The 16,296-nt window shown below is 36.1% G+C and overlaps 1 protein-coding gene across 1 annotated transcript; it reads right to left on the bottom strand.

Moving 5' to 3' along the window:
- Positions 1-1,781: 1,781 nt before the first annotated feature.
- Positions 1,782-15,772, bottom strand: LOC142553998 (putative plastid-lipid-associated protein 4, chloroplastic). The gene is made up of 6 exons (XM_075664595.1): positions 15,399-15,772; positions 3,471-3,584; positions 3,233-3,328; positions 2,466-2,540; positions 2,227-2,294; positions 1,782-2,076 (listed from the first exon to the last, which is right to left on the bottom strand). The coding sequence occupies exons 1-6, from the start codon at positions 15,726-15,728 to the stop codon at positions 2,004-2,006; spliced, it is 756 nt and encodes a 251-aa protein (XP_075520710.1). The 5' UTR covers positions 15,729-15,772; the 3' UTR covers positions 1,782-2,003.
- Positions 15,773-16,296: the final 524 nt, after the last annotated feature.

Raw genomic sequence — 16,296 nt, 5'->3', positions numbered from 1 at the left:
ACAATAAACAACTCCCAATAGCGTATGTGCCATCATATCACTGTTCAAATTCTTATGGTCTATACCAACGGAGGTAGATATACATGTGTGATGCCCGCCATATTTTGTTATTTTCCAATAACCAGTTTTGGCCTTTAAAGAAGCGCGAAGTCCCAATCGATAAATGACCGTAGAAGAATAATTTCTGCAACGTAATTTCCATAAAATGCGTGTGCTATCCACGACACGGTACTCACGCCTGATAACTCTAACTGAATAATCCTTCACAGATGCAATAATATCATTCTTATCTTTAAATAACATATTAACGCATAATTCACCTCTCTCCGGATTATAATAGCTTGTTTGCATTCCAGAAGGTACATCGACAGAATCAGGAGGCTCTTCCCCAAAAAATTTATTGAAAAATGATGGTATTTCAGAAGTGTTTAAAAGAAACGGTACGGTCTGCCTCTGTAAAGTGTCAGAGATGGTTGTCAAGATGATGTCCCCTCATCGGGATTTGAAAATGTATTCAATTCATCATCATAATTCACTTCTTCTTCTTCAGACTCGCTATATGACATATCGGGTTCAGAATCACTCCTACAAATATAATCATTAATGGTCAGGTCCGGACAACGAGCACTCATATCTAATGTTAAATTCGGCCAATATGGAGTATGATTTTGTTCTGACGAGACATTGATATATTGATCCCAAGACCCACTTACATCATCGAAATTTATATTACCGAGTCCTTCAGTAACATGTGGAACACAAGATTCTACATCCTGGAAACCACCATATGTACAAGTACCGGGTTGGTTATTGAACCCTGAATCGGATGCATGTGGAACATAGGATTCATGATCATCAAATCAAACATGATGCTCAATTGAATTTCCTTCCACATTTAAATGCAACATATGCATATAATCACATTGCATTATAAACTGTAAAGCATCATCATCAACGAGATTGACTTGAATTTCATGTCAAGATGATCTCTACGTGAATGAATATTTTGTTGACAACTTCAGAGAAAAATTCGTTGGATCGATTCCTAACATTTTATGAACAATTTCAACCAACTGCAACAAATTAATAGATCATAATACTCGCATCGGTCTAACAAATGTAATGCTATATTCAACCGATCCATTATTGATAACTACATGACCACCAAAATATAATACTACATCGATGTCAGAGATTTTTCCGATGAAATTTGAGAGAGAATTTATTCAAATTCAATGAAGAAATCGATAACTCATTCGTCGAAGTTCACAACAATTATGTAGAAGAAAAATACCGAAGGAAATTTAGATTTCAATTATTGAACATCATGTGAAGATTCACAAATTCAGAATTCATGTGAAACATTCAGTAAATAAACGGATGGAAAAAAAAAAGACAAAAGCAAAAAAAACAAAATAAAGTAGGAAAAACTAATATAATATTGAGAATCTGTGCTTCGTAAGCCTTACGAAGCACGGATCTTGCTCCACGTTGGAGCCTCCGTGCTTACGAAGCACGGACGCTCCAATGTGGCAGTACATTTGAAAAAAAAAATTAAATTATTTTTGAAATAAATTTTAAAATTTAAATTATTTATAAAAAAACCCAAACATTTTGGCCAAACTTTATTTACCGTTCTTTTCATTTATTTAAATAATGAGCTTGATTTATCATATATAAAATATAAAAATAATTTTGGTTATGTAATACTTCATAATTATACTATAAATCACAGACAAATTATAGTGATTAAATCGAAAAATATACCTTTCAAACAAAAAAATATGAAAAGCTCTATATTTTGCCGTATAATAAATTTTTTAAGCCACTAAAAGCTTTAAAAAACCAGTAAATCATCGGTTTCTTATTTGTGTTTCACTATGCTAACACTGTGAACACCTGATATCATGATAAGTGATTATACTTGAAAAACATAATACAAAACAAAGGATGGAAACTAAAAAGAGATGAAATTTACACTCAAGTTGCCTTCTGGAATTAGATCAAGAGGGTATGCGGTAGGAGGGATCAACCATTTTCAAGATGAAGAGATTTCCCTTGTCGCCTCTCGATATTCTGAAAAAAAGAATCTGTGTCACATTCAAACAAGAAATCGTATGGATTTTTCGAGTAAGAAAAAACAAGAATGCGACAGTCTTGCGTTTGTTATACGTCCGCATGCGAAAACAGTAATGACATAAAACCATGGAGTCTGGATCACCTCACCTTAACTCATCATCTAAGTACGTAATTTCCAGTGCTCCTCGAGCTCGATCAGGGGCTTTGACAGGTACCTGTTTCATCAGCTTATGTTATGTTGCTTCCGGTAAGCACAAAAACAAGCTGTAAGCTTTGCTTCATTATAGGTGTTTTGAGTGTTAAAATTTCGAGCAAAGATCAAAATTGGCTATAACAAGACGGATTCGTGTTTGTTATATGATAGGATTGAATTAGGCATGACTTACAAGACCGCCTAGCTTGAAATAGTCGAATTTCACTGCCACCTTCTTTGGATTTACAGGCGTTAAATCTGCTGTAACCTACAACATGTTAAACAACGTAAACAAGAATGCTCGTTTTGATGAAATTTAAAGTTCAGATCCTCGACATTCCATGTTAAGAGTCGGAACAAATTCTGGGTATCCTCATTCTCTATAGGCCAATAAATTTAACTTTTCTTCTTTTTGTGATGTATTGGACTCCTTGTGTTCATCAAAGTGTGACAATATAAAGAACAAAAATAAAGATCCTTCACTCTTACCTACTAGCTATCTGCCTAGGTTATAGGTACACTGTAATATCACAAGTTCCCAACCCCATATCGGATTGCAGAAGATGTGTGAGTGAGTTCACAAGACCATGTAATGGATTTCTCCCCTTGCCTATACTATTTTTGGTAAAGTGAATATGCATGAGTAGTAGTAGCTAGAGGTACAATTGTGTACATAGTTTTACTTGGACGGACCCATGACATGACATTCATGTTTCACAATAAATTGACCATCAATTCTCAATGATTCATGAATATTGACTTGATTCCAGAATTGATGCAGATAACTTATGCCCATAAGGGAATGTAGAATACAGCTTCTATTGGGGGTCAAAACTTAGATTTTTGCAAAAATTAGACATGCATTTTGAATAATTTTTTGCTAGGCTATATCCTTTGCTTTGTCTGCTCCGATCACATACACAAGAGAAAAAAGAAAAACAACTCAAAACAAGGCTTTACCTGATTGAAAAATGGCCCAGTTTCCATATTTTGAGCCCGAAGAGTATCCACATTAATTGCTTGATAGTTCACTTTAGATCTTAAAAACTTGGGCCTCTGTTCATATTGTTAACCATTGTGAGTATTCTGCCACACACACACACAAATATGTGCAGTAAAAGCTTGAAGCAACAAACACACGACAAGTTTTCAGATGAAGCAAAGCCAAAAGTAGAAACACCAGCAGATAAAACTGTACCTTGGTTTGCAAAATTGACTGTGATGTTGTGTATATAAGCTCCCATTTCCCATCGAGCAAACCAGACTTTAGTGGTTCTTTTGTTGGATTAGCTGCTTCCAGTTTGCTAACTATCTGAGAACAAAGTTGAAAAAAACAAAGAGAAAGAATGAAAATAAACACCAAGAACCACCAAAGTCCATCTCCTGTAAGACAAGTAAACTCAACTTCGTGCAAGCTGCTAATTCCCCTATGATAATAAAACGTTATTGTGTGTTTAAAATGTAACCACTTTTCAAGCGCAACCGAGCTTCATTTGCAGGAACACGTATTAAGGAATGTAAAAAATTCAACCACCGTCATGCAAAATTTAACTCTGATAGCAAAGGCACAGCTAAAAAAACTTTCAAGTTTTCAGCTGTAGTGCAAGAATGACATTTTGATTGGAGTAGTCCACACAATAATTGCCGGCTACAGTTATCCATCAATTTCCGGAACTGGAATTTGTTGGATTATATATATATATATATATATAATATTGGGTTGTGTGTGTTAATGGACTTTTCATATGTGAATGGAAATTAAAGATTGGTGGGTTTGTTCCACATAGGAAAAATAAAGCTGTATAAGTGAGCTTATATTGTGTTACACTTTGTAGAAGTATAAGAATGATTGGTCAAGAGCCTCTCGTTCGCGCACGCCGATGCAAGGGGTGCAAATCATGGGCCCGATTTGAACTGGAAAAGGCTTGACTTGTGTGCAAGCGTACGAGTGCGATTTGGGTGCGTCAAATGTCTGACCGATCAAGGCAAAAATTGCCTAGCTAGTCTATGCCACATTTTGCAAATTTTTTTTCGAAAGAGACCTTTCACATGCCCTTGAGACCCATTGAGACCTTTCACATGCCCTGACTGTTGCTGCTCCATCTGCCTGGCTGTTGGTGCTTCGGCTGCCCTATTGATGACAACCTTTGGCCTTTCGTATGGCTATTGTCAGCGTGTATAAATAGGGGATGTGCCAAGGCCAGAAGACACAACAACAACCATCCACTTCTGCCTACTGTTGTATTTCTCCTTCGTTTCTGCTCCTGCTCGTTCTGCTGATAAAGTTCATGTACTATTTCGTTAGTCAGTGTAGTGGTTTGTGCAACATCACTGCGGGTCTGTCCGTTGTATCCTGAGAAACAGACGTCCGGTTGAAACCTCGCAGCACATATCGGAGGGGGCGAATCCGTTTTAAGAAAATTGTACTTGCTACGGGCCTCGATTTGGTTTTGTCTTTCTTACACGATAGTCATGTTAGAGTAGATGCCCTGCAAGCCAACGGTTGGCTAGGAAATTTATTGACTCAAGTGAAATAAACAATCTTTATTTTAATATAATTTAACTTTTAATGGTTTCGTTATACTTTATCTGTATACCCATGCAAACAGCATAGATAAAGTCCTTGATTATGCTTTAATACAAATGAATCGTAATTCGATGTTGAAACTCATTTGTAAACACTGCATATTCTAAATTCGTTCCTAGTCGATTCAGCCGCCTAAAACATGGATAAAGGTCGCTTGAGCTCGAGACTAGCATCTGTGATGTTGTGTACTGCGTTTCTTGGTAAGGGTATAGAGATGTCCAAACATACAGATGGGTAGTCATATGATGATTATACCGAACAACCCTCCCTCGGACTTTCCAAGTGGTTATCATTCATCGAGAGAATAAGTCCGTGGTTATGATTGTACACCATTAGTCCTTACGACCCGGGACAACACTGAGGCTCTATATGATAGGGCTGTGCTTTGACTCGTTTACCGGCTCCAGGAGAGTCATCAGGTGGTGAGGTTGGGTACAGTTGCGATACATATAGGAGCCAGTGCATTGTAGTCGGGGATTCACCGCTCACCTACGGGTGTGGATATCCTATGTGATCTGATGTAATAATAGTGCATGGAATCTCTGGCCAGAGTATAAGATGTACGTTGGAGAAGGAGTTCTCCAATAGTACACGCGATGCCACTATTATAGTTATCACATTATGATCGAATTAATATGCAACCCTCGATGAACCAATGGTTGCAGATTCGATTGAGATATATGAGATGAAGGGACCGTACTGTACGTTAATCATAATCGACTGGTTCTTGCAGGCACTATCAGTGATACCTAGGGGATCATGGGGGCGATGCTACTAGACGCTCTTACCATGATCCGATGGGTGCAATCAGAAATGAGTTCTGACATTCTTAATCAAGGTGTTGATGAAAAGAATGAGGCTAACTAGGGTAAGCCCGAATAAGAATAAATATTATTCTGAATCACAAAGAGTTGGGAACCCACGGCTAGTTGTATCCCTGAACCATTGAGGGTCACACAAGTACTGGTTTATTTGTTCCCGTTGAGATGATAAATTCAATGAGTTGAATTTATAAGAAATAAGCTTGATATGATCAATCGATAAGCTTATAAATAAAGTTTATAAAAGTTTATAGAAATTTTAAGAGCATGACTGTTAAGACAGTCAAAGGAGTACACCTGCCTTATTTAGACATTGGTGATCTCGAAATTAAAGTGTGCATCATAATAACAAACAAGTTGAAATTGTCACATCGATGATATTTGATCACCGATCGGGATTATGATGAGATTAATGTAATGGGAGCATGGATCATGGGCTTGTAAGAGTATAAGCACATCATGTTAATTTATTAAAGTTTAAATGAGCTTTAATAATCATATTATATTTTAATTGAGTTAAAATATAGCCCATTAAGTTTTTATTAAATATGATATTGATTTATGGAAATAATCATGATACCATAATTTAAAAAAAAAAAAAACTTGCACAAAAAGCAAAATAATATTAATGCATGATATTATCAAAATATATGTATTAATATTCGAGATTACATCTAATATGGCATGGATTTAGAATCTTTAGTTAACTTGATTAATTGAATTAATTAAGTAGAAAAAGAAAGATTAGAAATATAATTGGAATATTTTATTATTGTAAATGGCATGCATTCGAGAATCAATATGAGATTCATATTTTTCAATTGGGGCATCCGAAAGTTTGTTGGAGATAATTTATTAGAATCTATAATTAACTTAATTAATTAAGTTAAAAGATGGATTAGAAAATAAATAAAAGATATTATTGTTGGGATGCATTCATTCGATGATCATCTTGACACACGAGACTTTTGGCTCTTCCCAAGAAAAGTTGCTCTCGAAAATTCCTTCGAAAAGAGAGAAAAATTTGGCTTAGATTATTGAGTCGAATTTTTCGTGTTATATCTCTACGCAAAAGTTCTTCTAAATTTCTAGTGCAATTTAGAAGAGGAACAAATATTCCAGTCGTGGACCGGATTAGGAGATCGAAGAATGTTCGTAGGGATTTACAACAAGAGCTACGTCCGCTAATACCGGAGTAGTTGGAGCCAAGTTAATTAATTCACTGAAGGTATATTACTAAACATCATATGTATGTTTATTAATTAAAATCATACGAGCGCCCAAAGCAAAACCTATTTTAATTGTCAAAATAAAATAAAATTTTTAAACTTCCGCTGCGTTTGGGCGCGTAGAAAACCGGGATCAATCAGTGGTATCAGAGCCAAGGTTTTTCTAAATCGTATGGTTTTGATATTTAATAATTTATTTCTAACCACACAAGAAAATTTTTCAGAAAATTTAGCACCACGAAAATTAATTTTTCCAGATTTTCGAAATAAAAACAAAAAAAAAATTAATCTGCCCGGAACTGTTCTGGGCAGTCCGTGCGCACAGGGCCGCGCACGGCAGCGCGCAGCGTCGGACGCCTGTGCGCCCTGCGCTAGCGCAGGCGTAAGACGCCTGCGCGCGGCGTCGGCGCGCCTGTGCGCGTTCTGCGCGCACAGGGCCGCAGCCGTTTCGGGCAGCGGGCGGGCGGCTGCCCGGGAGCGTCTCGGGAAGCGCGCTGAATAATGGGCTTGAATTGTTTGGGCCTAGAGTGCGATTTTCTGATTTTTCAAATTTTTGGGTAAAATTGATATTTTTGAAAATTGGTTCAATTTTTATTTTGGAAATTAATTTTTGAAAAATTAATAATTTCTTGTGAAATAAATAATTAGAATATGATTTTAATTATTTATGGTAAAAATGAGTTTTTACAAGAAATCAATTATTATTGATTTAATTGAAAATTAAATAAAAGAGTTTATTTAATTTATTAAATTTTTTAATAATTGTGGTGGTTAGTGATAAATTATTAGATATATGATTGATCAGTTAATTAAATTTGTTTAATTAATTGATTTTAATATTTGATATTAAATGCATGAAGGATGATCGAGAGCCTTGACCAATGTGTTAGGTGTATGTTAGGATATTTTAATGTTTTATTCGGTTTTTTTTATTAATATTTGATATTATTAAAGTGGGCCTGGTTTATGGCCCGTTCCCACCCCATGAGATGTATCCCTTATGTGCCATGACTATTTAATTGTAATTATTAGAAATATTGGGAGATCAAGACTGGAAGATGGTGGGCCCGATGATCAAGATGAAGACATGTAAAATATTGGAAGCTCTTTTAATTGTTGCATTTGCATCCCTGCATTCACCTAGGTTTTGGACCTGAATCCATGTTTGGCTCACATGGATCTAATAGTGTTGGCGATCGATCATCCTTATTTATTGTTGAATGTCATATTATGATAAATGTGATATATAGTAGTATGCATGTATGTATATTATTAGATGATATTGTTGCAGTATCCGGCAAACATACAAACTCGTGGCACGCGATTTGAAATTAAAATGATGAGACAATTTTAAAATTAAAATCCCTCATTTTGAATATGATTCAAAATTCATATCAAACCGTAAAAGTAAAAATTAAAAGAGTTTAATTTTTCCTTGCCTTCCATCAACCGTGGTTGCATGTTGATCGCTACCCGGGGACAGTGTCTGGCTCATATTATTGGGGAGGCCTGGACGCCGGAAAGCTGTGACTTCCACCGGACATATGATGTGAATTGAGTGGAACTCCCATGACTTCGGCTCATATTATTGGGGGAACTCATGGCGACCGTCTACTACAATTCAATATTGATGGGTCGGTTTGACACGCGAAAATAAACGGCATCATATTATTGGGTCCTTATTAAACGTGAGGCAAAACACGCGGAGGTTGCATAGGGATGCAATTGGATTCTACCTTTTAGAAATTATAATTGGCTGATATTATTCGGGATTATAATTGGCTAATTGGACTCTACGTGCCCACTAAGAAAATACGATTTTCCCTTTTCATCAGAGGGTGGTGAAAATGTCAAAATAGTGGGAGAGAGATTTATAAAATAAAATCCATATTTTATATCTTAAAATTATTTTAAAATAATCAGCAACCATTATTCTGTTTCCATATCAGTATATTTTCGATTTCGTCACGTAATCAATTTTTATTATTAACAAGCTAATCGAATCTAATTTTCATGACTGGTTGGAAAAATTGTTCTGAATTCAGAGAAAATAACATACACACTAATGTAGTCTTGTTGAACTGACAAAGCATGCAAGATGGTAGGACCACAGTATGCAAGCTAAAGTGTAACATGCTCGCTTTTTGTCAAATGAACTGTAGGGACAGTATGAGGAAATGTTAAATGCTGCTGACATTCGAATACACATGCAAGAGTTGCATGGTGCATAAAACTCGTACAGTGAGGCGCACCACTTTTAAAAGCTCATGAATACACATATGCAAGATGGGGCTTTGGCCCATAAGCATGGTGTACATATGACTGGGCTTATTGAGAATGTGGTGGGCCTGAAATATGTGATTCCTAACGAGTTAATAGATAACATCAATTTGTTGTCTTTCTCTTCCTCATTTGACGAGGTTATGGTGAACTTCATTTGAATAAGATAGATGATAGCCTTGAAGAGCTAGTCAATATGATTATGACTTATGAGATCACCATAAAACAAGTAATTGTTGTTTTTCTAATGGACATTTCGTCAGACGAAAAATGGCCCACAAGGTAAGGGAAAGAAATGTTCTGCCCTCACAAGAAAAACAAACTCAATAAAAGGCAAACTCTGAAGGACACTTAAAGGGCCTACAATGCCCGATAAGTCAGAACATATTTATTTCACTGCAAGAAGTTCGGACATAAGAAATTATATGCTCCAGAAATGTTCTGAAAATGATAAGTGAATGTCCAAGTAAACATGATTTCAACAACAACAAAAAAAAAGGTTAGATGATCCAAATCCCACACAAATATGGCACGCTGGACTAGGTCATATTTCCCAAAGAAGAATGCACAAACTAGTGGGAGAAGGCATGTTTGACTCGTCGGACATAAATTCTCTACCTGCTTGTAAATCCTGTCTAAAAGGAAAAATGACTAAGACTCCATTCGATGGAAACGTGGAACGTGCATATGGTCTACTGGATTTGATCCACACAGACGTTTGTGGCCCGCTAAGTGTTAGCACAAAATATGGGCAATCATACTTCATTACCTTTACTGATGACCTTTCGAGGTATGGATGTGTTTATTTGATAAAACACAAATCTGAAGCATTTGAAAAGTTCAAAGAATTCAGATCTGAAGTAGAAAATCAGCAAGAAAGAAGTATTAAGGCACTTCGATCTGATCGAGGTGGAGAATACTTAAGTGCTGAATTTTTGGGTTATCTAAAAGAGAACGAGATTCTCTCACAGTGGACTCCACCAGTAACACCACAATTGAATGGTGTTTCTGAATATTGTAAGCAAACCTTGTTGGACATGGTTCGATCAGTGATGAGATTCACTGAATTGCTTACATCGTTTTGAGGCTTTGCGCTTGAAATTACGGCAATGTTGTTGAAAAATGTTTATACTAAAGCAGTGGATAAAACACCATATGAGATATGGATGGAAAAAACTCTCAAATATTCTTACATGAGAATATGGAGATATCTTGCTTACGTGAAGCAGACAGTGGGAGACAAATTGGATAGTAGATCCACTTTGTGCTACTTTGTAGGATATCCAAAGAATTCTGTTGGATATTATTTCTATCATCCCAATGAAGCAAAAGTGTTTGTTTTCAAGAAATGCCACCTTTATGAAAGGGAATTTCTATTAGATAGAAAAAGGCAAGATGATAGAACTTGTAGAAATTCAAGATACTCCCTCAACTATAGTAGTTGAACCTAATCTCCAACAACCAGTAGTTGAAGTACAAGCTCTTAGAAGGTCTGATAGGGTTATTAGACCACCTGCTAGATATACGCTTCTTCATGAACAAATCCATGATAAGCATTGTGTTGGATGTGATCCAATGAATTTCAAAGAAGCAATATCTGATACTGATTCAACCAAATGGCTTGAAGCCATGCAGTAAGAAATGGACTCTATATATTCAAACCGAGTCTGGACATTAGTGGATCCACCTGAGGGAATCATTCCCATAAGATGCAAATGGATCTACAAAAGAAAGCTTGGGGCGGATGGGAAGGTAGTGACCTTCAAAGCAAGACTGGTTGCAAAAGGTTATACTCAAAGGCAAGGAGTTGACTATGAGGAAACTTTTTCACCAGTAGCTATGTTTAAGTCCATTAGAATACTACTAGCCATAGCAGCATGATATGACTATGAGATATGACAAATGGATGTAAAGACTGCTTTCCTCAATGGAGACATCAAAGAAGAAATTTATATGTCTCAACCTGAAGGATACACATCAGTAGGAAGTGAGCATAAGGTATGCAAACTTCAGAGATCAATACATGGTCTCAAGCAGGCATCAAGGAGTTGGAACCTCAGATTTGATAGCACTATCAAAGAGTTTGGTTTTTCTAATAATCCTGAGGAACCGTGCGTGTACAAGAAGGTTAGTGGGAGTGTAGTGACATTTCTTGTACTTTATGTTGATGATATCCTGCTCATTGAGAATGATGTAGGATTATTGCAATCAACTAAAGTATGGTTGGCCTGTAAATTCTCCATGAAAGACATGTGTGAAGCATCTTATGTATTGGGAATACAAATCTATAGAGATAGATAAAAAAGGATGCTAGGACTCACCCAAGTCACTTATATCGATACCATTCTGAAACGATTCTCTATGGAAGAGTCCAAGAGAGGATACTTACCAATATGTCATGGTGTTACTCTATCTAAAGCTTTGTGTCCCAAAACTGATGAAGAGATAGAGATGATGACACATATTCCATATGCGTCAGCCATTGGTAGTATCAGGTATGGTGTGATATAGACACGTCCTGATGTTGCTTACGCTTTGAGTGTTACAAGCAGATATCAGGCAAACCCATGTATTGGAAGGCCGTGAAAGATATTCTTAAGTACTTGAGAAGGACTGAGAACTTGTTCATGGTCTATGGGGTGGAGAATTGAAATTGGAAGGCTACACTGATTCTAGCTTCCAATGTGACGTAGATGATTCGAAATCGACCTCTGGCTTTGTATTCATGCTTAATGGTGTAGCTGTCTCTTAGAAATGTTCCAAGTAAGACACCATTGCGGATTCCACCACTGAAGCTGAATATATTGCTGCATCTGATGCAGTTAAAGAGGTAGTTTGGATGAGGAATTTTGTCCAAGAGTTGGGCGTTATTCCTAATGGAGTTGATCCAGTCCCGTTGTACTGGAACAACACTAGTGTCGTTGCGCAAGCAAAGGAACCAAGGTCTCATCAGCGATCCAAACATGTACTGAGGAAGTTCCACATCATACGGGAGATAGTGGAAAGAGGAGACATATCAGTTGAAAGAGTCCCCTCTGCAGATAATGTTGCCGATCCACTTACAAAGCCCTTGCCAGGACCATTGTTTGAAAAGCATCGCGAAGCAATGTGATTAAGGGTAGTTGGCTCTAAGGCAAGTGGGAGATTGTTAGAGTAGATGTCCTGCAAGCCAACGGTTGGCTAGGAAATTTATTGACTCAAGTGAAATAAACAATCTTTATTTTAATATAATTTAACTTTTAATGGTTTCGTTATACTTTATCTGTATACCCATGCAAACAGCATAGATAAAGTCCTTGATTATGCTTTAATACAAATGAATCGTAATTCGATGTTGAAACTCATTTGTAAACACTGCATATTCTAAATTCGTTCCTAGTCGATTCAGCCGCCTAAAACATGGATAAAGGTCGCTTGAGCTCGAGACTAGCATCTGTGATGTTGTGTACTGCGTTTCTTGGTAAGGGCATAGAGATGTCCAAACATACAGATGGGTAGTCATATGATGATTATACCGAACAACCCTCCCTCGGACTTTCCAAGTGGTTATCATTCATCGAGAGGATAAGTCTGTGGTTATGATTGTACACCATTAGTCCTTACGACCCGGGACAACACTGAGGCTCTATATGCTAGGGCTGTGCTTTGACTCGTTTACCGGCTCCAGGAGAGTCATCAGGTGGCGAGGTTGGGTACAGTTGCGATACATATAGGAGCCAATGCATTGTAGTCGGGGATTCACCGCTCACCTACGGGTGTGGATATCCTATGTGATCTGATGTAATAATAGTGCATGGAATCTCTGGCCAGAGTATAAGATGTACGTTGGAGAAGGAGTTCTCCAATAGTACACGCGATGCCACTATTATAGTTATCACATTATGATCGAATTAATATGCAACCCTCGATGAACCAATGGGTGGAGATTCGATTGGGATATATGAGATGAAGGGACCGTACTGTACGTTAATCATAATCGACTGGTTCTTGCATGCACTATCAGTGATACCTAGGGGATCATGGGGGCGATGCTACTAGACGCTCTTACCATGATCCGATGGGTGCAATTAGAAATGAGTTTTGACATTCTTAATCAAGGTGTTGATGAAAAGAATGAGGCTAACTAGGGTAAGCCCGAATAAGAATAAATATTATTCTGAATCACAAAGAGTTGGGAACCCACGGCTAGTTGTATCCCTGAACCATTGAGGGTCACACAAGTACTGGTTTATTTGTTCCCGTTGAGATGATAAATTCAATGAGTTGAATTTATAAGAAATAAGCTTGATATGATCAATCGATAAGCTTATAAATAAAGTTTATAAAAGTTTATAGAAATTTTGAGAGCATGACTGTTAAGACAGTCAAAGGAGTACACCTGCCTTATTTAGACATTGGTGATCTCGAAATTAAAGTGTGCATCATAATAACAAACAAGTTGAAATTGTCACATCGATGATATTTGATCACCGATCGGGATTATGATGAGATTAATGTAATGGGAGCATGGATCATGGGCTTGTAAGAGTATAAGCACATCATGTTAATTTATTAAAGTTTAAATGAGCTTTAATAATCATATTATATTTTAATTGAGTTAAAATATAGCCCATTAAGTTTTTATTAAATATGGTATTGATTTATGGAAATAATCATGATACCATAATTTAAAAAAAAAAAAAAACTTGCACACAAAGCAAAATAATATTAATGCATGATATTATCAAAATATATGTATTAATATTCGAGATTACATTTAATATGGCATGGATTTAGAATCTTTAGTTAACTTGATTAATTGGATTAATTAGGTAGAAAAAGAAAGATTAGAAATATAATTGGAATATTTTATTATTGTAAATGGCATGCATTCGAGAATCAATATGAGATTCATATTTTTCAATTGGGGCATCCGAAAGTTTGTTGGAGATAATTTATTAAAATCTATAATTAACTTAATTAATTAAGTTAAAAGATGGATTAGAAAATAAATAAAAGATATTATTGTTGGGATGCATTCATTCGATGATCTTCTTGACACACGAGACTTTTGGCTCTTCCCAAGAAAAGTTGCTCTCGAAAATTCCTTCAAAAAGAAAGAAAAATTTGGCTTAGATTATTGAGTCGAATTTTTCGTGTTATATCTCTACGCAAAGTTCTTCTAAATTTCTAGTGCAATTTAGAAGAGGAACAAATATTCCAGTCGTGGACCGGATTAGGAGATCGAAGAATGTTCGTAGGGATTTACAACAAGAGCTACGTCCGCTAATACCGGAGTAGTTGGAGCCAAGTGAATTAATTCACTGAAGGTATATTACTAAACATCATATGTATGTTTATTAATTAAAATCATACGAGCGCCCAAAGCAAAACCTATTTTGATTGTCAAAATAAAATAAAATTTTTAAACTTCCGCTGCGTTTGGGCGCGTAGAAAACCGGGATCAATCAAGTCATACCGTAAACAGTATACTTACTTCGGTTACTGCTTTGTCTTCACTAGTTTACTTCTAAGATTTTGTTATTAGCATTTTCGCTAACAGAATTTAAATCATGATTTTGACTATGATATTAATTTTAAAAAGACTTGTTTGTGTCTAAAAGTTGTAATAATCTAGTCATAACTTAAACCATTCAAAACATGCAACTATATCAAGTACCACATCATTGCCGCATAGACTTCTGGAGGCCAGTAAGAACTGCTGTCTGCTGCTCACAAGACTATAAAGCTCTAATCTTGTACTGTTACCAGTTATTTCCACCAAACAAAAATTTGCATAAAGATTCATACGGTTCTTATGCTAAAAAATTACATGTCAACCGCTACTTTCACCACAGAAAGGGTATTGAAAGACAATCGAAACCAATAGAAATATTACAAATCATTATCCAAAGAAATGGTATCATTCATAATGTTGTAAAAACTGAAATAGGCGGAATTCGATATAGCAAGGTGGATAGTTTGATCAAGGCGCACTTAATAAAATATTGTTTTTGCCTTCTCAAAAGTCATATTACAAATTGATATCAGCCAAACACTTTTGAAAACTTCCGCAACCATGTCCTTCCAACAACTATAAAAGTAGGCGGGCTAGCAAACTGATAATGAAAGACTAAACATCAAACATAAACATGTATCCGACACATAATTCACTGTAGAACAAAAATACATATTCTCAAGAAATTGAAATCTAAAAGAAATATGCAGACCTGCTCAACAATTTCCATGTCTTCAGGTGTGGCTTCAGCACCACGATCAAGGGGTTCGATGGCCTTAAAAAGCTCTTCTTTAATCTCCTTGGCACTCTTCTTTTTGTTGTTTTTTAAGAAATCCGTGAAAAAGGAGACATGTGTTCTCCACTTATAGCGAGCTGGAGTGAGAGCTGTGGAGTAGGAGTTAGGAATGGGGTTTAGTTGGGCAGATGGAAAAGAGAATATTGCGGTGGAGTGGAAGAGGTTTGGGGCTGATGAGGCGGCGGCCGCGGCGGAGAGCTGAGCGGTGAGAGACGGTGGAGGGGCAGGGAGTGTGGATAAGGCCATGCCGATGAATTGGGAGTGCGTGGTTGGCCATGCTTTTCACATTAGAGCTGCTAATATTTCAAAATAATGTCATTAATTATTAATTATATAATTGATTAAAAAATTTAGATGGATTAAAAATCTATTATTATTTTCAAAAAAAAATGATTAAAATCTACTATTTTCCTCAACATGAAATGGGTGTTTTTTTTTTATGAATTAGTTCAATTTTTGATCATTCAAAATGTTTCTAGTATTTTTATAAATCCATTACTTTAATCTAAATTTTAATAGATGCAAAAATAAATTTAATGAAATCCATTATTAATAATTTATTATAAATTATTATTTAACAAATTTATTTTAATTATTTTAAAAACATAAAATTGTATAATTATTGTGAAGAGTCTGTGCAGCCACGCATCATTAAACGAAATGGTTAAATTTGCTATATCGTTGGTCACTGCAATGCAAATAGACAAAATTCCATTCTTCTATAAATATTGTTTTTTTATCGAGCATATTGTATATAACTTATGTAGAATAAGTCTTTTGTGAGACGGTCTCATGAATTTTTATATGTGGCACG

Source organism: Primulina tabacum, chromosome 8 (assembly GCF_025594145.1).
Source record: "Primulina tabacum isolate GXHZ01 chromosome 8, ASM2559414v2, whole genome shotgun sequence".
NCBI lineage: Eukaryota > Viridiplantae > Streptophyta > Magnoliopsida > Lamiales > Gesneriaceae > Primulina > Primulina tabacum.
Note: the sequence above shows the minus strand (reverse complement) of the source record. Positions and strands in the feature narration are given on the sequence as shown.